This window comes from Sorex fumeus, unplaced genomic scaffold, assembly GCF_029834395.1.
Source record: "Sorex fumeus unplaced genomic scaffold, SorFum_2.1 ptg000107l, whole genome shotgun sequence".
Lineage (NCBI taxonomy): Eukaryota > Metazoa > Chordata > Mammalia > Eulipotyphla > Soricidae > Sorex > Sorex fumeus.
Window position 1 is genome coordinate 126,698 of NW_026606164.1, and position 21,036 is coordinate 147,733.

The window sequence follows — 21,036 nt, forward strand, 5'->3', positions numbered from 1 at the left end:
CTTTCTCCTGGCTCTGTGCCCAGGGTCATCCCTGGCGGGGCGCAGGGGACCCAGGGTGGTGCTGAGGATAGAACCCGGGTGGGCCGCGTGCCAGGGGTGCCCTCCACACCGTAGGCCTCAGGGACAGCGCAGCCCCAGGGCCCCGGAAATGTCCTGCCTCTCAGCCCTGAGCCACAGGGCCCGGCTGGCAGTGTGAGAGCTGGGGGCTGGGCCGTTTCCCTCTTCCTTTCCGTGGCCCCGGGGCTGTGCTGAGCGGAGGCTTTGGAGCGGGATAGGATCTCGTGGGAGGGGAGACCCGCACCCCACCCGCGCCTGAGAAGCGGCCTGTCCTGGCTTCTTACGCTGACCCCTGGTCAGGGTTCCCTGGGGCGGGCGAGAGGGGGTGGCGGGGCAGAGAGGGAGCGACCCAGGCTTCCTTCTGGGAGATCTTCCCGAAGGGATTCTGCTGGCGCCGAGGTAGCCGTGGGCCCTTGGGCCACAGGGGGTGCTCTTGCACCTCGGAACCGCCTGGTGGGTGAGCACGGATGCAGGGTGCATGGCCCTGCCCGTGTATGCACGCTGGGGGGGCAGGGCTTCCCCCTACCCGGGGGGTCTGCTCAGGCCTGTGGGGAGCCCTGCTGGGGGTCTGTGTGTGTGTGTGTGTGTGTGTGTGTGAGAGAGAGAGAGAGAGAGACAGGAGCCTGCGCTGGCATTGAGGGTCAGTCCCAGCGGCCGGCCTGTCGCTGGGCAGAGGGCCTGGGAAGGGCCAGCAAGCTGGAAAGTGTGCGGGGACCCGAGTGCCTGCGGATCCCCGGGCCCCGGACAGGTCCAGCCCGGGACTTGGGAGTTTCCACTTGGGCTGCTCCGGAACTCGGTGCAGCCCTGCCACAGGCACCCTGCCCAGCCCCTCTGGAATGTGCCACTCTGCTCCAGCCCGGCCTCATCTCCAGACGTGGAAAGGGAAGGGGGGCGGGGGGAACAGGCCCGTCACCGCAGCCTAAGCTGTCCCGCCCGATGCCCGGGATACCCGGGGTCTCCTCGGGCTCTGCACGGTTCTCGGGCGCACTGCGTGAGGCGGCAGTGGACAGCAGTTAGCTGCCCGCACCCCCAGCCTGGGCCGGACCTGCCTTTTCTGGGGGGACTCCCCGCGGGGGCCGCAGGGGGCCAGTGCCAGACCCCCGCCTCGGCTCAGTGACCCTGAGGTCCCGGCTGGGGGCCTGGGTCCGGGGGATGGCACTGCCCCGCGTTCCGGACCCTCCCGGCTCTGTCCGCGCCGGAGACATCCCGGCGGCTCAGTCCTCCCCGGCCCCCCAGAGGCGGCCCCGGGGGCCTCTGCCCGGACAGCGCCGGGGTCCGCTCCCCCGCCCCGAACCGGGCCCGCGCAGGACTGTTATTTACGGGGCCTGCGCCTAATGACAGCTCGCGGCGGCCGGGCCTGGGCTGGAGGCGCGAGGAGGAGCCCTGGGCTGGAATTTCCAGTTTCCCGAGGGCTGGGGGCTGCCCCGGCAGGCCGCGCCGCGCCGCCGTTCCCGGCGTTCCAGGCCGGGCTTGCCGCCTCTCTCCGCCCCGCCAGGTCTGGGCTTGCCGGGGGCCGCGCCGCCGCCGCCGCCGCCGCCGAGGAGTCGAGGCAGTCGGGCGGGGGGCCCCGCGCCAGGCGCCCGCAGAGGCCCCGAGGTCCCGCGCGCGCCGCGGCCCCGGCCCGGGCGCAGCGCCGCGCCCCTGGCCATGGGCCTGGCCCCCGCGCGCGGGCCCTGAGCATGGAGCGGGGCTGGCCGCCGGGGGACCGCCGCGGCCCGGAGCGGCCCCGCCGCGCCCTGAGCGTGTGCGACTCGCTGGACCTGCAGGGCGCCCCGGCCGGCCGCGCCTCCGCCGCGCTGCAGGCCGCCCTGGGCGCCGCCCGCGAGCAGCCGGCGCGGCCGCGGAGCGTGTGCGCGGGGCCCCCCGGCCCGTCGCCGCCGCCGTCGCCGTCGCCGCCGCCGCCGCCGCCCGCCGCCCGCCGCGCGCTGCTGGGCCTGCTGCGCCGCCGGAGCCCCCCGGAGCCCGCCGCGCCCCGCGCGCGCCCGCGGCCCGCCAGCATGACGTTCCTGGAGGTGAACCGCCTGGAGGACGCGGCGGCCGACGCGGCGCCCGGGCTGGGCCGCGCGGGCAGCGCCGGCTTCCTGCGGGGCGCCGCGCTCTGGAGCAGCCAGCGCTGGCCCGGGCTGCGCGCGCGCGGCGGCGGCGGCGGCGGCGGCTCGGGGCCCCGGCGCGGGCTCTCGGCGCTGCGCAAGAGCTTCAGCTTCCGCCTGCGCCGCGGCGGCCACGAGATCCGGCGCGCCGAGTCCGGGCCGCTGCCCCGCGCGCGCACCCGCAGCGACGGCGACGCCGCGGCCCTGGGCGCGCTGCCCGGCCGCCGCGACCCGCTGCTGCTGGGCGCCGCGGCCGCCGGCAGCCCCGAGCCCGGCCGGCCCCGCGCCGCCGCCGCCGCCGCCGCCGGCCTCTGGAAGCTGCTCACCGGCCGCTTCCGGCGCCGGGACCCCGCGCCCCCCGCGCCGCCCGCGCCGCCCGCGCCCCCCGAGCCGCTCTGGAGCCGCCGCGCCGCCGCGCCGCCCGGGCTCCTGGGCGCGCCCGCCGGTAAGCGGGGCGCCCCGTCGGGGGGCGCGGGAGGGCGCCCCCTGGCGGGACCGCGGGGTGGGGGTGTGGCGGGCGCCGAGCCCACCCCGCGCCCCGCGCCCCGCGCCCCTCCGGTGCCGGCGGCCTCTCTCCCGGGGCAGGGACCCCCCCTCCGCGCCGGGTGGGAGTGAGTGCCCCAGGGTTGAGCGTGGTCCCGAGCGGGCAGAAGCCGGCCGGGGAGGCGGCCCCCGGAGCAGCAGGCCCGGCCGGCCCGCGCCCCGCCCCCCGCGCCCCCACCCACCCCGCCCGGAATGCGGTGGGTGGCCCCACCCAGGCGGGGGAGCTGTCCCGACTCGCGCGGAACCGCTGCCGTGCTGCTTGCCAGGTGCCCTGCCTGGCGTGGGCCCGGGCCGGACCTGTCGGAGCCGGCCTGGAGGGGGGGGGGGGGTGGGCTGGCGGCTGCGGCCGCGGGGCGCCTGCTGGGTGGGGTCTGCTGGGACCTCGGCCCTGGCTGGAGGAGGGACCCCCGCGCGGGCCGGGGCAGCCCCCGCCCGCTCCCCAGCCTGCCCCCCAGTGCCGTTGTCGTCGTTCTCCTTGGAGGATACTTGCACCTGCCATCCTCCCCCTCCCTCGCCCCGCCGGGATGCAGGGTGGCCCGTGGGGTCCCCTGGGTGCTGCGCCTTCCCGGGCCAGCAGGTGTGCCCCCCACCACCCCGGCCTCACGCCCTGCTCCTCTCTCTGCAGACTCCTTTGTGAACAGCCAGGAGTGGACGCTCAGCCGCTCGGTGCCTGAGCTCAAAGTGGTGAGTGGGGCTCGGAGGCCTGGGTGGGCGTGCGCCGGGCACTCTGCGCCTTGGGCCCCTCCTCTGCCGCCCTCTGACCCCCTCTTGTCCCCCGCCTCCTCCGGCAGGGCATTGTAGGGAACCTGTCCAGTGGGAAGTCGGCGCTGGTGCATCGCTATCTGACCGGGACCTATGTCCAGGAGGAGTCCCCTGAAGGTGAGCGCCTGGGCTGAGGCTGGTGGGCCCGTCCGCCCCCTCTTCAGCCTCCAGTGCTGGGCTGGGGGGCGTGGTCTGGTGCGAATGGGTGTGGCGGGGATCGGCTAGCCGTGTCAGGGCGTGGTGTGGGTACCAAATGGGTGTGCGCTGGGCTTGGTTGGCTGTGGTTGGGCGGGGCTTGCGTGGCTGGGTGTGGTTGTGGGTGCAGCTTGGGCGTGGTTTGGGCTTGGTTGGGTGTGGTTGGGGCGAGGTTTGTGTGGCTGGTGTGGCTTGGCTGAGACTGGGTGTGATGGGCTGTGGCTCCCTTCAGACTGGGTGTGGTTGGGTGTGGCTTAGCTGTCACTGGATGTGATGGGCGTGGCTTGAGTGGGACTGGCTGGTGGGTGTGGTCCATTGCGGGTGGGTGTGGTTGGGGTGTGGCTTAGCTGTCACAGGGTGTGGGCGTGGCTCGGATGTGACTGGGTGTGGTTGGGGCGTGGCTTAGCTAGGACTGGGTGTGATGGGCGTGGCTCTTTGGGACTGGCGGTGTCTCACTGGATATAGTGGGCGTGGCTTGGCTTGGCTTGGGCGTGGCTGGGGCGTGGCTTGGCTGAGCCGGCTGACTCGTTAAGGTTGGGTGTGGCTTAACTCACTGGGTGTGGTGGGCGTGGCCTAGCTGATGCTGGGTGTGGTTGGGGCGTGGCCTGGCTGAGCCGGGTCCAGTGGGCGTGGTTTGGATGCGACTGGGTGTGGTTGGGGCGTGGCTTAGCTGAGACCGGGTGTGGTGGGCGTGGCTCGTTAAGACTGGGTGTCTCACTGGGTATAGTGGGTGTGGCTTGGCTGAGATTGGGCGTGGTTGGGGCGTGGCTTGGCTGGGGCTGGGCGTGGCTCGTTAAGGCTGGGGTGTGGTTGCGTGTGACTTAACTGTCACTGGGTGTGGTGTCCGTGGTTTGGATGCGGCAGGGTGTGGGCGTGGCTTGGTTGAGACTACGTGTGGTGGGCGTGGCTCGTTAAGACTGGTTGGGTGTGGCTTAGCTGTCACTGGGTGGGGTGGGCGTGGCTTGTCCGATAGTGGGCGTGGTCGGGGGCGTGGCTGGATGTGGCTGGATGTGGCTTTCTCACCGTGTCCTGTCGCGTTGTTCCAGGCGGCCGGTTTAAGAAAGAGATTGTGGTGGACGGCCAGAGCTACCTGCTGCTCATCCGAGATGAGGGAGGCCCCCCCGAGCTTCAGGTGATGCCCTGCCCTGCCGTGGATGCCCCTTTTCAGAGCTCTGGGCGGAGTGGGGAGCTCCGCAGAGCCCAGGTGAGGGTGCTGATGTTACCCATCCCCCTGCCTCCAGTTTGCTGCCTGGGTGGATGCCGTGGTGTTTGTATTCAGCTTGGAGGATGAGATCAGCTTCCAGACCGTGTACAACTATTTCCTGCGACTTTGCAGCTTCCGGAACGCCAGCGAGGTGCCCATGGTGCTGGTGGGCACGCAGGGTGAGCAGCTGTGGGGGTGGGCGGGCAGCGGACACTGACCCGACAAGTCCTCCCCGCCCGCCGCGGCCTCTGGGTTGAGCACCCGGCGGCCTGCTCGTTTCCGCTGGGTCGCAGGGTCGCTCCGAGCCCAGACGGCCGTGCTCTTGGGCTCCCGTCTCCCGCGGCCCCTCTGACCAGATGGCCGGGCAGACTGTGAGTCCTCCCTCCTCCCACAGACGCCATCAGCGCTGCCAACCCCCGGGTCATTGACGACAGCAGGGCGCGCAAGCTGTCCACCGACCTGAAGCGCTGCACCTACTACGAGACGTGTGCCACCTATGGGCTCAACGTGGAGCGCGTCTTCCAGGACGGTAACTCGGGGCGCCTTGGGCGGGAGGAGCGCCCAGCACCGGCTCGGGAGAGGAGGGGCGCCAGGCAGGTTTCTCACTTCCCCCTCCCCCCGGCGGCGTCACTCACCTCGCTGTCCCCCACAGTGGCACAGAAGGTAGTGGCCTTGCGGAAGAAGCAGCAGCTGGCCATCGGGCCCTGCAAGTCCCTGCCCAACTCCCCGAGCCACTCGGCCGTGTCTGCCGCCTCCATCCCGGCCGTGCACATAAACCAGGTGTGGAGCCCGGCCCTCCCCAGCCCTCCCCTGTGCGCCGGTCCACGTGGGGGTGGGTGGGCACAGGCGCGCAGACCCCTTCCCTGCTGCCCCTCTGCCCCTGCGTACACACAAAGCAGCGTGTTTGTCCCCCATGCGTGGTCTCGGGGGCTGAGCGGGTCTGGCCAGTGTTCTGCCGAGCACCCAGACAGAAACCTACCCTTGACACCCAGTCCAGCCCTGCCCTGCACACTTCACCCCGTCTCCATCAGTGGCCATTGCAGGCATGCTCGATGCTTGGTGCTTAGTGCTTGATGCTCAGTGCTCGATGCGCAGTGCTCTGTTCAGTGCTCGATGCTCAGTGACTTGTGCTGGGCGCTCAGTGCTAGACATGTGGGGAAGCCGGAGCTGCTGTGACCTGCCAGGGGTGTTGTCCTTCCCAGCCTCCCGGCTTGCACCCTGCTTTCCGTGGCAGTCTGCTGCTTTTAGAGAGACCCCCCCCCACTTCGCGCCAGAGGCACCTTGAAGTCACTCTGTTTGCAAAAGGGGACACCGGGGTCTGTGTGGACCAGCTCCCGAGTGATTCCGCCTGCAGGCACAGCGGGGTTCCCCTGGGAGCACCAGCGGCCGGGCAGTTGGGACGCGGGCAGCGAGCGAATGGGATAGTTGGGACGTGGCCAGTGAGCGGATGGGCCGTTGGGACAGGAGCAATAAGCAGCCAGGGCTTGTAGAAGGTGGGCAGTGGGTGAATGGAGTGGTTGGGATGCAGCCGTGAACAGGGCAGTAAGGACGCGGGCAGTGAGTGGCCGGGACAGTGTGGACACAGGCTGTCTTGTCCTCAGACGGCTGTCCTCTCCCCTGACCCTGCCCGGACCCCAGCTCCTCCCCCCTGCCTTTCACATGCCCACTGCCCCCGGGGGACACTTGGGGAGGCCACCCCTGGGCTGCTTCTCGCCCAGCCCTGCCTCCGGCCCCTGGACGCCCAGAGCCCGGCCCCCGCCTGGCCCCCGCCCGCCCTCAGCTGCGTCTCTGTCCTCAGGCCACCAACGGCGGCGGCGCCTTCAGCGACTACTCGTCGTCTGTCCCGTCCACGCCGAGCATCGGGCAGCGGGAGGTGCGCATCGAGACCATCGCGGCCTCCTCCACCCCCACCCCCACGCGCAAACAGTCCAAACGCCGCTCCAACATCTTCACGGTACGAGCCCGGCAGGCCGAGGGGCGCCGCGGCCCCCCCGCAGCCCCCAGGCGCCCGCGCCCTCCGCCAGCACGCAGGCTCCTCCGCCGAGCCCCCCGCCCCGCACACGGCCCCCTCCCCGCGGGGCCCAGCGCGTCCGGGGAGCCCCGCCCCGGGTCTGGAGGGGGGCCGGAACCCGGGCCTCGTCCGCCCTCTGTGCCCCCCAGGTGGCCGGGACTCTCCCGGTCAGCCTCCGGTCCCGGCCGGCCCCTGCCCCGCACGCACGAGTGCCCGGGACCCCCTCCCCGCCCCCGGGCTCTTAGGGCCCCCCGCCGGCTGGGCCTGACACGCAGCGTCCACCCCCAACTCTCCCCCCTCCAGCTGGGACCCGGCTGGACCCTCCCGGGAGTCTTGGGGCAGACACAGGTGGGTGCGCGGCCCGTGCGGACACGCCGGAGATCGCCCCGTCTCTCCGTCTCTCTGAGTGTCAGGGCTGGGCGCTCGGCCCCGCGCGGGCCACCGGGCCCTGGGGAGCCCGCCCCCCCGCGCCTTGGCGCCCGCCCGCCCCGCCCGGCCTGCCTGCCTCGTGCCCCGCTGCCCTCCCGCCTCCGCGCCTGGCTGTCTGCTTGCACCCCTGCCGCGCTCTCGGGCCGCTGCCCTGCTCGCCGCCTCTCTCCCTCCGTCCTCGTCCCCCGCGGCCGCTGCCTCCCACCCTCCTCCTGCCGCTCCTGGGCTGCCCGGGGCGGCTCCCGCGGGCGCTTCTCCCGGCCGGTGCCCGCCCGGGGCTCCCCGTGCTCCCACCACTGGCTGTGCTCCCCGCCGCATCCCCCCGCTCGCTGCGCACGGCCGAGCTCGGGCCCCCGCCCTCCATCCGCCCGCCCGGGGCGGCCCGAGCTTTCCTCTCCGTTGTCTCCATGGTGACCTCACTTGCGCCTCCGCCCCCCCCCGAAGGGGCCGTCTCTCGGGGTGCATCTCGGGACCCCTCTCCCCCCTCTCATCTTCACTGTCGGGGCCACCTGTCCTGCCATCGTCCTCCCCGGTGGAGCCTCACCTGCTCCGTGGCGGGTCTCGTGCCCCCTTGGGCCGTGCCTGTCCCCATTCCTCCGTTCAGTCCTCCCGTTCCCGCTCCTGCCCGGCTCCCATCCCGGGGGGGCGCCCCTCGGAGCTCCCGGGGCTCCCCTGGTCGGGGGGGTGGGGGGACTCTTGGCCCGGCCGAGGTGGGCCGAAGCCCGCTCGCCCCGATTAGCTCTTGGGTCCGGGGACCCGGTGTGGCGGTCCCGTCGCCTCCCCGCCGGGCCTGCGGGGCAGGCGCTGACGGCGGGCTGGGGGCCTTCTGTGGCTCCGTCGGGCCCCGGCCGTGGTGACACTCCGTTGTCCCCTCCCTGCGGTCCTGGTGGCCCGGGAGGTGTGGGCGGGTGTGGGGTCCGGGCTGCCGAGTGGAGAACGGCCCCCGCTGAGCCCCTCCGCGTCCCCCCGCCCCGCACCCGTCCTTCCTCCGTGTCCTCCTCCTCCTCCTCCGCCTCCTCCTCCTCCTCCTCCTCCTCTTCATCCTGCTGCTCCCCAGGCGCCTGTCTCTGCCCTCAACGCTGCTGACCGACTCGGGCGGGGCTTGAGTCTAACTTGCCAAAATCTCTATTCTTTCGATATTTGCAGATATGTGCCACTGTTTCCAACTTTTCATCAACAAAAAGGCCTTTCCAACTCCTTCCAAATTAGAAGACCAGTTGGTGACAGAGCACCTCTGGACACTGTCCCCTGAGCAGTGGCGGCGGGCCGGGCGCGGGGCCTGCCGCGAGCTCCCGCGCCAGACGCCCACAGGAACCTTTGTAACTAACCCCCCCAGGGAAGGCTAGGCGGCGGCGGCGGCGGCGGCGGGGGGCGGCCGGGACGCTGCCCCGGCTGGACGCCGCCCCGCCAGGCCCGCTGCATGGAGACGACGGGCGGGCGTCCGAGCGCCCGGGAGCTTCCCCGCCCCTTCCTCTGCTCCTTCCTGCATGGACTTCTGCGTTCCTGCTCCGCCGGACGCCGCAGCCTCGCCGCGCTTGCCTTTCCCCTCTTTGGCCCCGTTTCCTAGGATCCGCCTTCGGAGCCTGGCCGGGGCGCGGCTCTCTCGGGCCCTCTCTCCTCTCTCTCTCCATCCACTGTGCCCCTCGGGCCACGCCGCTGCCCGCTCACTTCTGGACTTGGCGCCCCCCCCCTCCCCTCCCCGCCCCCCAGGCCTCTGCCCCCGTTCTCCGGCCGCCTCCTGGCCCGCTGCCCTCTTAGGCCCCCCTCCCGCCCCCCCGGGCCGCGCACCCGCGCCGGTTTCTCGTGTCCGTGTCTTCTGTAAGGGGCGGGCGCGGCTCCGTGCCCCGTGCTGCTCTGTATGGTGCCGTGTGTAAGAATAAACCCGTTGGAATACTCGTGGTCTCCGTTCCTTCCCGGTCCCGCCGCCCCGGCCCTGCCCACGGCTCGGGCCTGCCCGGAGGAGGGTGGCGGGGAGGGCGGGCAGCAGGCCGCCGGGAAGCTGCGTCCGTCCGCCCTCGCGGGGCCGCGCTAACCGGCCCGCCGTCTGCTCTCTTCCAGTCTCGCAAGGGCGCCGACCTGGAGCGGGAGAAGAAGGCGGCCGAGGGCAAGGTGGACAGCATCGGCAGCGGCCGGGCCATCCCCATCAAGCAGGTCAGCCGGGCCCGGTATCGGTATCAGCGAGCGCACGGGGCAGCCGGCCGCTGGGTTCCCGCCCTTGGCCCACGTGCCCGGCCCAGCCGCCAGTACCTCCTCGCCACCACCGGGCGGCAGCAGAGAGCCGCCAGCCGCGGCATCTCTGTGGGCGGCTTTTGCCCACCTAGGGGAGGCTAGGAGCCCCCCCTCCCCTCCCCTGCTCCTGCACCCCCAGACAGAGGATGCAGAGGGAAGCGAGTTCGGGGGGTTGGGGGCTGGAGCCGAGGTGTCCTGGTTGAGCACCCGCCCCGGCTGGGGCTGCGTTGCCCTTTATATTTTGGATTTTGGGGGCTGGAGCCATAGCACAGCGGGTAGGGCGTTTGCCTTGCACGCAGCCGGCCCGGGTTCGATTCCCAGCATCCCATATGGTCCCCTGAGCACCGCCAGGGGTAATTCCTGAGTGTAGAACCAGGAGGAACCCCTGTGCACAGCTGGGTGTGACCCAAAAAGCAAGAAAAAAAAAACTATGTTTTGGTTTTCGGTCCACACCTGGTGGTGCCCAGGGGTCACTCCTGGCTCTCCTCGCAGGATCAGTGGCTCCGGGGATTGAACCCAGCTCTGCCGTGTGCGGGGCACGCACCCTCCCCGCTGGGGCGGCTTTCCTGGCCCTGGAGGTGCATTTGTCGTTATTCATCTACTTACTCTCTCAGTTTGGGGGCTTCCTCCTGGCTCTGCATGCAGGGGTCACTCCCGGTGGGCCTGGCGGGGGCTTGCGGGGTGCCCGACCTCGGGAGGGCTGGGTGGGTGCGAGGCGAGCGCCCTCCCCGCTGGCTGGCTCTGTGTCCTGGAGGTGCGTGAGGGTCGCAGGGAGGGCTGTCCGCCTGGCTCCGGCTGGGGCCGGCTCCTGCTCTGCCCCTGGGGACACTCCTGTCCCCTCACACTTGTTGATGGCCCTGCCCTGGGGCCTTGCTGCCCTCCCGGCCCCCGTGTGGGTGGGAGTGGCCGGGACCGGAGCCCCCCACGTGGAGCGGGGCGGGGGGGTGGGGGCGGCCCCTGCCCCTCCAGGCAGGTCCCCGGCAGGGCACTGGGGCGGGCACCTCTGCCGTCCTGCGCTGCCCTCCTGCCTGCTCCCCCGCTCCTGCTGGGAACGGGATTGCATGTCGGTTCCCATTTGCATTCCCAATCAATCCGGACTCCGCAATTAAGCCGGCTGGCGGCTGGGAGGGAGGCGGGCGGCGGGAACGGTCCTCTGGGGGCTGTCGCCTCCGCGGCTCCCATTCTGCCCCAGATTGCTTCCTGCTTCCCGCTGCCGGGCCCCCGGAGCTCCTTCTCCTGGGCTGGGACCGGGCGGGCAGGCCCGGGCCCTCGGCGTAGGGGGACACAGGTGGCGGGCCCGGGCAGAGCAGGGGCGTCCGGCCTGCTGCCCACCGACCCCGGCCCGTCCCAGCGAGGGCGTGGCCTCTGGCCCCGGCCAAAGGATTTGTTGGTAGAAGGGGCAGCGGCCGTCCCCTCGGGCAGGAGGAGGGACAGAGTCACCAAGGCTCCTTCATGGGCCTCTGGGGTGTCCCAGGCCCCCGGTGCCCGGGGAGGGTCCCTCCACGTCTTCAGAAGCCCTGGGTGGGAACCGAGCATCTCCCTGATGGGCTGGGCCAGGTGCGCCCCCAGGTCCAAGAGTGTCAGGGGCCTCTCCTGGGGGCACCTCTGGGGGCGGGTGAGGGTCATGACACGTGTTCAGTACCACTGCGCCCTCTCAGCTGTGCGAGGGACCAGGCAGGGGGGACCAGACAGGGGGGTCCTGTGTGTTTAGGGGTCCGGGCAGGGGAGGCCCTTGTGTGTCTGGGGGTCTGGGAGGGGGGGTCCTGTGTGTCTGGGGGTCCGGGAGGGGGGTCCTGTGTGTTTAGGGGTCCGGGCAGGGGAGGCCCTTGTGTGTCTGGGGGTCCGGGAGGGGGGGTCCTGTGTGTCTGGGGGTCCGGGATGGGGGCCCTGTGTGTCTGGGGGTCCAGGAGGGGGGCCCTGTGTGTCTGGGGGTCCGGGAGGGGGGGGTCCTGTGTGTCTGGGGGTCCGGGAGGGGGGGCCCTGTGTGTCTGGGGTTCTGGGAGGGGGGGCCCTGTGTGTCTGGGGGTCCGGGAGGGGGGGCCCTGTGTGTCTGGGGGTCTGGGAGGGGGGGCCCTGTGTGTCTGGGGGTCTGGGAGGGGGGGCCCTGTGTGTCTGGGGGTCCGGGAGGGGGGGCCCTGTGTGTCTGGGGGTCCGGGAGGGGGGGCCCTGTGTGTCTGGGGGTCTGGGAGGGGGGGTCCTGTGTGTCTGGAGGTCCGGGAGGGGGGTCCTGTGTGTTTAGGGGTCCGGGCAGGGGAGGCCCTTGTGTGTCTGGGGGTCTGGGAGGGGGGTCCTGTGTGTCTGGGGGTCTGGGAGGGGGGTCCTGTGTGTCTGGTCCGGGATGGGGGCCCTGTGTGTCTGGGGGTCCGGGAGGGGGGGCCCTGTGTGTCTGGGGGTCCGGGAGGGGGGCCCTGTGTGTCTGGGGGTCCGGGCAGGGGAGGCCCTTGTGTGTCTGGGGGTCCGGGAGGGGGAGGCCCTGTGTGTCTGGGGGTCCGGGCAAGAGGCCCCCGTGTGTGAGGGCGGAGGACCCGGAAGGAGGCCCCAGTAGATTTTGCTCCTCCTGTCCCTGGGGCTCAGCTCTCTGCTGGGGGGCGGAGCCCAGCTGGAGGCCCCTCCGCCTTCTCTCGGAGCACCCCCCCCCCCCCCCCCCCCCCCCCCGCCGTCTCTGCCCCTCGGGCCGGGCCTCAGCTCCTGAGCAGAAAACCCCATTCAGCGCTGCTCTCCGGGGCCCTTTCTGTTCTGTGTGTTTTGCGTCACGCCCCGCAATGCTCAGGGGTCGCTCCTGGCAGTGCTCAGGGGCCCTTTGGGGTGCCGGGGATCGAACCCAGGTCGTTGCCTGCAAGGCCAGTGCCCTCCCCATTGTGCTGTCGCTCCAGCCCTGATCCCACAGAGGCGGGATTTGGGGTATTTTCCGCTCCCCACTAGTGCCCGTCCCGACTCCCGCCCACTTCTGAGTCTGGGTACCACCCCCCCGCCCCGAGGTCACGTCCCCTCTGGGTGTCGTGTCTGAGGAGGCTTGTGGTCCCCCTACTGCCCCCGCCTGTCCCCTGCTCCGTCCTCCTTCCCGCCCCCCAGGTCGGCAGGGGCCCAGGGCGCTGCCCGGCCACACTGTCCACTGGCTTGTCTTTGAGGACATCTGGCTCTTCCTGGGCTGGTGGGGGCTGAGTGTGTGACAGGTCCCCCAAGCCCCAAGACCCCGGTGGCCCCGTCACAGGAAGTGGCCCTGTGTCCCGGCAGCCCCTCCAGCCTCGCCAGTGGGCAGGTTGGTGGCCCTGGGCCCGGCGGGGACAGGCTCCGGGCACTGAGCCACCCTCTGTCCCCCAGGGCGTCCTGCTGAAGCGCAGTGGCAAGTCCCTGAACAAGGAGTGGAAGAAGAAATACGTCACCCTGTGCGGCAACGGGCTGCTCACCTACCACCCCAGCCTGCACGTGAGTCGGGGGCCGGGGCGCTCGCCCACCACCACCCCCGCCTGCCGTGAGTCCCCTGCGGGCCTAGCAGGGCAGACTGGAGCCCGCCTGCCTGTCTGCGGGACTCGGGGGCACGGGGAGCTTGCGGGGTGGCTGGGGTTGGGGTGCCGTGTGGCCGGCCGGGGGCCCCTGGACGGCAGGAATGGGGTGCGGACACCTGCGCTGGGAGGGTGGGTCTCGGGGGGGCGGGGCCGGCGGCAGCCCACCCCCCCTCCTCCCGTGCCACCCTGCGTGGCTCCAGACAGCTGTCACCAGCATCCGTCTCTGTCACCTCCCCACTGCGGGGCTAATGGCTTCCCGCACCGCCCCTCAAGCACAGCACGTGGGCCAGGGGGCCGCTCACGGGGTCCCTGCCAAGGTAGCAGCACCCCCCCACCCCGCCCCCGGGGTGTCCTGGCCGGGAAGCCAGGCCGGGCTGGGGGCTCACACACCCGCTCCCCTCCCCGGCTCTGGGCACCCCCAGAGCCTCTTGCTCTGTGGGGATGAGCTGGTGCTGGACGGGGGTGCAGTGGGCGGGCGGTAGGGAGTGCGTGGGGGGCCACGGAGCCTGGGCAAGGCAGTACCAGGGCCACCATGGAGCCCGGGCCCCCCGGGGCGGCCGCGGGCAGTGGGGCAGGGGTATTGCGTGCTCTTGGGGTGTTGCCAGGGGCGCTGAGGACAGGCGGGTTGTGGCGTGGTCACCTGTAGCTGAGTTGCTGGGGTCAGCACCGAGCGAGGAGGGTGCGGCCGAGTGCCGGTGGGTGTGGGCCCCTGGCCGGACTGGCGGTCTGAGCTCTCGGGGCCCTCCCGCAGGCCGCGGGGCGCTCGGGGTCCCGGGGTAGGTGAGGGCAGGCCCGGGGTCTGTTTTCCAGGGGCGTGCACGCGGGTGCGGCCCAGCCCGGGCCCGGGTGAGGGCCTGCCCCTGCCCGCCCCTCGTACCCCTGCTGCCGCCGGCCCGGCGCGCTTGGCCGGCTCCCTCGCGGCCGCCTTCCGGTGGCCGGGCAGAGGCAGGCCTGGGCCCGGGTCGGCTCTTCCCCGGCCGGGCTGGCGGGCCGGGCGGCCCCTCGTCCTCGCCTCGCCTGGCCCGAGAGAGCCCGCCCCAGCCTCCCCCGCGCTGCAGCCAACGGAGCCATTCACACAATCACCTTCTGTTAATTCTATCTGCAACATCAATTAAATTGTTTGTAGAAACTAATTGAATGTGGCTTAATCACACATCTTAATAGCTTTCCACGCTCTGAACTCGTTGTTAATTCCAGTAATAAAACGAGATGAGAACGCTGGCTGGGTAATTAGCGGGGAGGCTGGGGAAGAAATTGCTGTTTGATGGCGGGTAATAAAGGCAGCGTGGTGACCGCTCTCCCGAGCGCCTCCGCCGCGTTCGTTCGTTCGTTCTGCTGACGACGAGGGAACGCTGTTGCTCCTGCCGCTCGCTCGCCGGCCGGCTCCTCCTCGGAGCAGGCGCTGGGCCGTGCCGGGCGCTGGGACCTGGCGCCCAGGCCCCGAGCCCGCCCCCGGCCCTGGCTGGCCACCCCTTCCCCACCCCGCCCCCTCCCCCCGGCCCTGGCCCTGCCCCGCGCTGGCCCCGAAGCGCGGTGACCTCCTTGTGAACTAGAGCGGCTGGTCAGTGCCCTCCCGGGGCGGCCTCCAGCCTGGCCAGCTGCGGGTGGGCAGCTGTGAGCCACGCGTCCGGCTGGGGGGTGGCCGGGCACTCACGGCTTCCGAGCTGGAAGCGGGGCCCACGCCCGGCTCGTGGGGGGGCCCAGGGCTGCTCTGGGGTCTGGGGGCTGCTCTGGCGTAGCCGTCGGGATGCAGGAAGGGGCACGGCCAGCGGCTGCCCTGCCCGTGGCTGGGTGTCCCTCTCTCCTGCCCTCGTACCTCGTGGAGGTGCAGGGGAGCCGTGGGGGGTTCTCGGGGGTGCTGCTGCCCACCCCAGCGCGAGGAGGCCGAGGGTATGGGCAGGTGGGCGGCCCAGCCTCGGCCCTACTGGGCGTAGTCCCTCATGGGCACCCCACGGCAGTGCCGGCTGCCGGTTCTGCTTCGGCAGGACCACAGCCATGTCTCAGCCGGGACACCGACCGGGCAGACGGGCAGCTGCTCGCTTGGGGGTCCGGGAGGGCTCTGGCCCCCCAGCAGTGCTGGGACTTGAGGGTTTCCGTGCACCGGGGGCAACACAGCCCCTGCCCTGAGCTGGGACGGTCGTGGGGGGGACGGGGGGGACCGGAGGGGGGCGTCCTACCCGCGGCTTCCACCCCCTACAGCCGGGTACCCCGAAGGTCTCCAGGCCGCAGAGCGGTGCCCCTCAGTCCTGAGCCGGGCGCCCCGGGGCTCCGTCAGTCCTCCAGAGCGCCGTCTGTCCGAGCACGTCCCCGGGTGCCCGGGGCGGGGGGCGGCCGGCACGGCGGGGGGCTGAGGCGTGTCTCCCCCTCCAGGACTACATGCAGAACATCCACGGCAAAGAGATCGACCTGGTGCGGACCACGGTGAAGGTCCCGGGGAAGCGCCTGCCCCGCGCCACGCCGGCCACCGCGCCGGGCACCAGCCCCCGCGCCAACGGGCTGGCCTTGGAGCGCAGCGCCACGCAGCTGAGCGCGGGCACAGGTGAGCGTGGGCGCAGCCGGGGCTGGACGGGCCGGGGGCCGCGACATCGTCTCCTGGGTGGCGCGTCTGGTGGGGGGCCCAGCGTCTCGGTCGTGGGGACCTGTGCCCCCGGCCAGGCTCTCAGCTCTTGGCCTCCTGTACCCTCTGGCTCCTGTGAGGCCACACCAGGGGCTGGCGCTGGGGTCGAGCCCGACGCCCCGTCACGTGTCTGGGGCCCTGATGGTGGGTCCCTGTGGAACGCCTGGACCCGTTAGAGGCTGGGCGGGGCAGTCGGGGTTTCTGCCCCTGCGTCCGGAGGGGACAGACTCGAGGTCAGAGGCTCCGGGCAGGGGCTGAGCGGCCTTGGCCACGCCAGCTTCGTCCTCTCCCCGCGGCCCCGGGTCCCACTAGGGGAGGAGCAGTGTTGCCCCCAGCATGGGGCGGGGTCCGAGGGCCTCGTGCGGGTGGGGTGCCGGCTGGGCGGTAGGGGGGGGCCCACCTGGGAAAGGGCGACCGCATCGCGTCCGGCGGCTGGCGTGGAGGCAGAAGGGAAACCGTTTCCCGGAGCCGGGACCCGGGCCGGGCGGGGAGGGAGTCGGCGCCTCACCCACGTCTGGGCCCGGCCCGGAGCGCAGGCCGGGCGCTGACAGCGACCCCGGCACTCACACACGTCTGCGCACCGGCGATGTTAACATCTCATTATCTTTGTTACTGTAATTACATTATCCGCTGTTTTATGCAGAATTATCCTCCGAGGACTAATTGATGGCTCCATGTTTAATTCATTAATCATTAGCATCAAATTCGACAATTACAGTGCACACTGATTGTGGGATTGCAGGCGTAATGAGGGGAGAATTAACAAAGAAAGGGAAAAGCACTTGCCCTCCCTCGGGGTTTTGGGCCGGGCCGCATCTCTGGGTGGGGCCGGGCCGGGAGATTCGGCAGCGAGGGGTGAGGGGGGGCGCCCGGGAAGGGCGGGTCTGGGGCCCCCGCCAGGCCGGTGTGGTGGGCGCCGAGGACCCTGGGCTGAGCCGGGGGGCGGGGGGACGCGGCCCTGCGTGGCGCATCCACTCAGCACGTTGGGTGTCCGCGGCAGTCCTGGGCCCGGTGCAGGAGAGACAGCCGGGCACCAGCGCCCGCTCCCGCCCGGCCCTGCCTCTCCCCTCGGACCCGCGGGCAGCCCCGGCGCTGCCCACAGGTGCCGGGAGAGCTGCTCCCTGCCCGCCGCCTGCCTGCGGCTCCCCTCGGCTCTGCCGTTCTTCCCTGATGGGAAACGAAAGATTAATTTTCTCCAGCCCAACAGGATAATTACTAATACTAATTAGACATAATTACGTGAATTTGATACACTTATTTCTCGTCAGAATGGCAGCCACGCGAAGGCGCGGCGAGCGGCATCTGTGGCCTGGCCAGGGGGGGCCGCACCCCTGTCCCCTCCCGGCCCAGCCCTGCAGGGGCTGCAGGTGTGGCCCCGGGGCCCAGGGGAAGGGGGTCCCCCTCGGCCCTGCCCACCGTCCCCGGTTCCCTAGAAAGTGTCTCAGCGTGTCCCTCCCGGGCCACCCCCAGGAACCCCCCAACCGGCCAGCGGCTCAGCCCATGCCCTGAGGGGCTGCCACTGCCCTCCTGCTCCATGTCCAGCGCTGACCAGTGGAGTGAGGCCACTGGCCTGGCCCCAGGTACGCGGCCGGGACGGCCAGGGACAGAGTGAGGGTGCTGTCCTCCCCCACGGCCCTCCCCGCGGGCAGGATACCCTCCTCCCCGCCATCGCTGCCATCAGCCCCCCGGAGCCAGCTCATCAGCCTCTCTGCAGGGGGACGGGGAAGCGGCTGAGAGGGCGGTCGGAGGCTTGGGGGGCTCGGAACCCGCCGCCACAGACTGGGGGGGCCCGCAGCCCAGTCTGGGGAGCTGGGGGGGCTCCCCGCTCTGCTCCCGGGCAGGGCACGCCCTGGGCTCTCCGGGGGTCGCCTCCGTGCCGTGCCCGGCGAGGCCCCTCTCCCGCACGCCAGCCAGAGCCCCCCTTTTCGTAGACGCAGCCCCCCGAGACTACTGACCTCAGAGGGACTCGGGGAGACCCCCCGGCCCCCCAACCCCCCCGCGGGCCCAGGTGCCCCCGCGCCCGGCCCACGGCCCGTCTGGGAGGGGGGAGGCGGCGGGCGGGAGCGGCTGCCTCTAATGAAGTTTGACATTTAGTGGTGAGCGCCGGGCGGGCGGGGTGTGGGAGCGGAGCTTGATTAGCGCGCTCTAATTGACAGTAATTAGGCAGCTCCCTGATTGTTTCTAATTCTGCTATTAATTGTGAGGAGCGGGGAGTGTGATTGAGGATAAATTTGGTGCCGAGCTGCCGGGGCTGCAGCTCCCCGAGTTCCCCGGGCCGCAGCCGCCTCTGCTCCGCCCGCCCCAGCCTCCTCGCGCCTGCCGCCTCCTCCTCCTCCTCCCCCCTGGGCCCGGCAGAGCGCCCCCTCCCACACTCCCCCGCCCCCCCCGTCCCCTCCCAGCCAGTGGCCCCGCTGGAGTGCTCAGTTCCAGCCCCCAGCTGGAGCACCCCCCATCTCCCCACGCCAACCGGAAGGAGCACCGGCGGAAAAAGAGCACCAGCAACCCCCACCCCCCACCCCAGGGCCAGACGTCCCCAGTGGTGCCGCTGAAGGTTAGGGGGACCCCGGGCAGCGGAGCTTGGGGACCCCAGCCCGGGAGCCCTGACTGCGTCCCTGACCCGCCCGCTGAGGGCACATATGCAGGCTGCCCCCCCCACCCCCCTCGTCGTGCGCAGGACCCGTGTTCCAATTCTCTTGTCTCCCGCCAGCGGGTGGGAAGTGTGTGTGTGTGTGTGTGTGTGTGTGTCTGTCTGTCTGTCTGTCGGCACACAGTAGGTGCTTAATCTTGCACGTGTCGGTGGCTGGGGCTGAGGGAGCCCCACTCTCCTCCACCCCGCGTCCTTGTGGCTACTGGGCCTTGGCGCCCACCACTGGACTCGGACTGCCTTGCTGGGTGGCCCGAGCACGTCAGGGCCAGGGCCGGGATGAGCTGCTGGGCGCCGGCGGCAGGTGGAGTGGACTGGCAGGCAGCTGGGCGAGACGGGGTCGTGGAGGAAGGCAGTGGGAAGCGGCTCCGGGAGGGGTGTGCCTGGGACCCCCCACCCACCCCGGCGGGACCCGGTCCCGTCTCACCACCCCTCATCCCTCGGAGGGGGCAGTTCACCGGGGGCGCTTGGGGTGCAAGAGGGGGTGGGCTGGGCCCCGGCCCCCGCCCAGCCTGCAGCGCCGGCCACAGAGAGGCCCCGGGCCCCTGCCCACGCCCCTCCCGTCCACTGGGCCTTCCCGCCCGCCCGTGCCAGGGCCGTGGGGGAGGGGCCGCTCCCCGGAGCCCGCGCTGACGCCGGCAGGAATATTGGGTTTAATGAGCTGCAAAATGAGGCGGCGGCGGCTGACATGTACGGATGGTGCCCGCGGCCGCCTCCCCCCCCGCAGCCCTGTGTGCCGCGATGCGCCCCTCCCGGCTCCGCAGGTGCCCCGAGACCCACGGCGAGGGGCCTGGGGCATGCGCGTGCCCGGGGCGGTGACTGTGCCCATCCCTGCAGACGCAGAGGAGTCCTTCGAGTTCGTGGTGGTGTCGCTCACGGGCCAGACGTGGCACTTCGAGGCGTCGACAGCAGAGGAGCGGGAGCTGTGGGTGCAGAGCGTGCAGGCCCAGATCCTCGCCAGCCTGCAGGGCTGCCGCAGCGCCAAGGACAAGGTGGGCCGGGGGCCTGGAGGGACGCGGGTGCCCCCACACACACACACCCCCCGCCGCCTTGTGCCTCACCGGCCACCCTGTGCGTGTCCCCCACTGCAGACTCGGCTGGGGAACCAGAACGCAGCCCTGGCCGTGCAGGCCGTCCGCACCGTCCGCGGCAACAGCTTCTGCATCGACTGCGATGCCCCCAGTGAGTGCAGGGGTGAGGCGGGCGGGCGGCCTAGGTGCCCCCAGTGAGTGCAGGGGTGGGGTCAGGCAGGCGGCCTAGGTGCCCCCAGTGAGTGCAGGGGTGAGGCGGGCGGGCAGCCTAGATGCCCCAAGTGAGTGCAGGGGTGGGGTCAGGCGGGCGGCCTAGGTGCCCCCAGTGAGTGCAGGCAGGCAGGGGTGGGGCCGGGTGGGCGGCCTAGATGCTCCCAATAAGTGGCGGGATGGCGCGGACAGTCTAGAGGAGCCTGGACGGGCCCAGGGACTGTCCACCAGGCGGACACGCCCGCAGCCGCCATGCTGGGCTCACACGGCCTCTCCCCGCCTAGATCCGGACTGGGCCAGCCTGAACCTGGGCGCCCTGATGTGCATCGAGTGCTCGGGCACCCACCGGCACCTGGGTGCCCACCTGTCCCGCGTCCGCTCCCTGGACCTCGACGACTGGCCGCCCGAGCTGCTGGCCGTCATGACCGCGATGGGCAACACCTTGGCCAACAGCGTCTGGGAAGGGGCCCTGGACGGCTACGCCAAGCCCGGGCCGGACGCCTGCAGGTGGGCAGAGCTCAATGGGGGAGCTGCCGTGCCCCGTGGGGGGGGGAGGGTGGCGGTGCGGGGGGTGCAGGGCGGCAAGGGTTAAAAGTGGCTGCGGGCGGCTGGGCCCCTGGGGCCGCCCCTCCCCCGCCTGTCACTCAGCCCCTCGCAAGCAACAACAGGCCCTTTCTGGCCTTATCAGCGGGTCAGGGGCCCGTGGCGGGCGCATGCGCGCGGCCCTATCTCCGCGAGATGCGGGGAGAAAGGACGGGAGATAGGCCGGTTCCTGGGCCCCCCGCGGGCCGGCCCGCTTTGTTCGGGCCCTGCCAATCGGGGGGAGTTCAGACGGCCAGATAAGGCTCCCCGGGCGCCCGCCGCGGCCTGGCTGCCCTCCCGACCCCCACGTCCCCGTCCCCGGGGCCCCCGCCCGGCTCACGGCCCGGCCCGCGTTGCAGGGAGGAGAAGGAGCGCTGGATCCGTGCCAAGTACGAGCAGAAGCTCTTCCTGGCCCCGCTGCCGAGCTCCGACGTGCCGCTGGGGCAGCAGCTGCTGCGGGCCGTGGTGGAGGACGACCTGCGGCTGCTGGTGACGCTGCTGGCCCACGGCTCCAAGGAGGAGGTGAACGAGACCTACGGCGACGGCGACGGGCGCACGGCCCTGCACCTGTCCAGCGCCATGGCCAACGTGGTCTTCACGCAGCTGCTCATCTGGGTGAGTGCGGGCCCCCCGCCCCGCCCCGCCCTGCCCGGGCCGCCCCGCCGACCGCCCCGCTGACCGCCCCGCTCTCCTCCGCAGTACGGGGTGGACGTGAGGAGCCGGGACGCCCGGGGCCTGACCCCGCTGGCCTACGCCCGCCGCGCCGGCAGCCAGGAGTGTGCCGACATCCTCATCCAGCACGGCTGCCCCGGGGAGGGCTGCGGCCTGACGCCCACCCCGAGCCGGGACCCCGCCGGCGGCGGCGCCAACAGCTCGGGCGAGCTGCACCGCAGCCCCAGCCTCCTCTGAGGCCCCCCGGACTCCAC

The 21,036-nt window shown here is 71.9% G+C and overlaps 1 protein-coding gene across 3 annotated transcripts in view; it reads left to right on the forward strand.

Annotated features, from left to right (window-relative positions):
* The window catches only part of AGAP3 (ArfGAP with GTPase domain, ankyrin repeat and PH domain 3), a 36,625-nt gene extending 15,589 nt beyond the window's left edge, over positions 1-21,036 (forward strand). The window contains exons 2-16 of one of the 3 annotated variants that reach the window (XM_056134777.1): positions 3,316-3,374; positions 3,482-3,569; positions 4,694-4,779; positions 4,889-5,030; positions 5,246-5,380; positions 5,504-5,631; positions 6,650-6,805; positions 9,350-9,442; positions 12,842-12,946; positions 15,397-15,565; positions 19,125-19,279; positions 19,379-19,469; positions 19,813-20,035; positions 20,470-20,725; positions 20,810-21,036. In XM_056134777.1, coding sequence (XP_055990752.1) covers positions 3,316-3,374; positions 3,482-3,569; positions 4,694-4,779; positions 4,889-5,030; positions 5,246-5,380; positions 5,504-5,631; positions 6,650-6,805; positions 9,350-9,442; positions 12,842-12,946; positions 15,397-15,565; positions 19,125-19,279; positions 19,379-19,469; positions 19,813-20,035; positions 20,470-20,725; positions 20,810-21,019 — 2,096 coding nt within the window. In that variant the 3' untranslated portion in view covers positions 21,020-21,036. Of the gene's footprint in view, positions 1-1,736; positions 2,593-3,315; positions 3,375-3,481; positions 3,570-4,693; positions 4,780-4,888; positions 5,031-5,245; positions 5,381-5,503; positions 5,632-6,649; positions 6,806-8,437; positions 9,185-9,349; positions 9,443-12,841; positions 12,947-15,396; positions 15,566-19,124; positions 19,280-19,378; positions 19,470-19,812; positions 20,036-20,469; positions 20,726-20,809 lie in introns of those variants that run through there. The other 2 variants (XM_056134778.1, XM_056134779.1) reach the window with 2 other exon arrangements.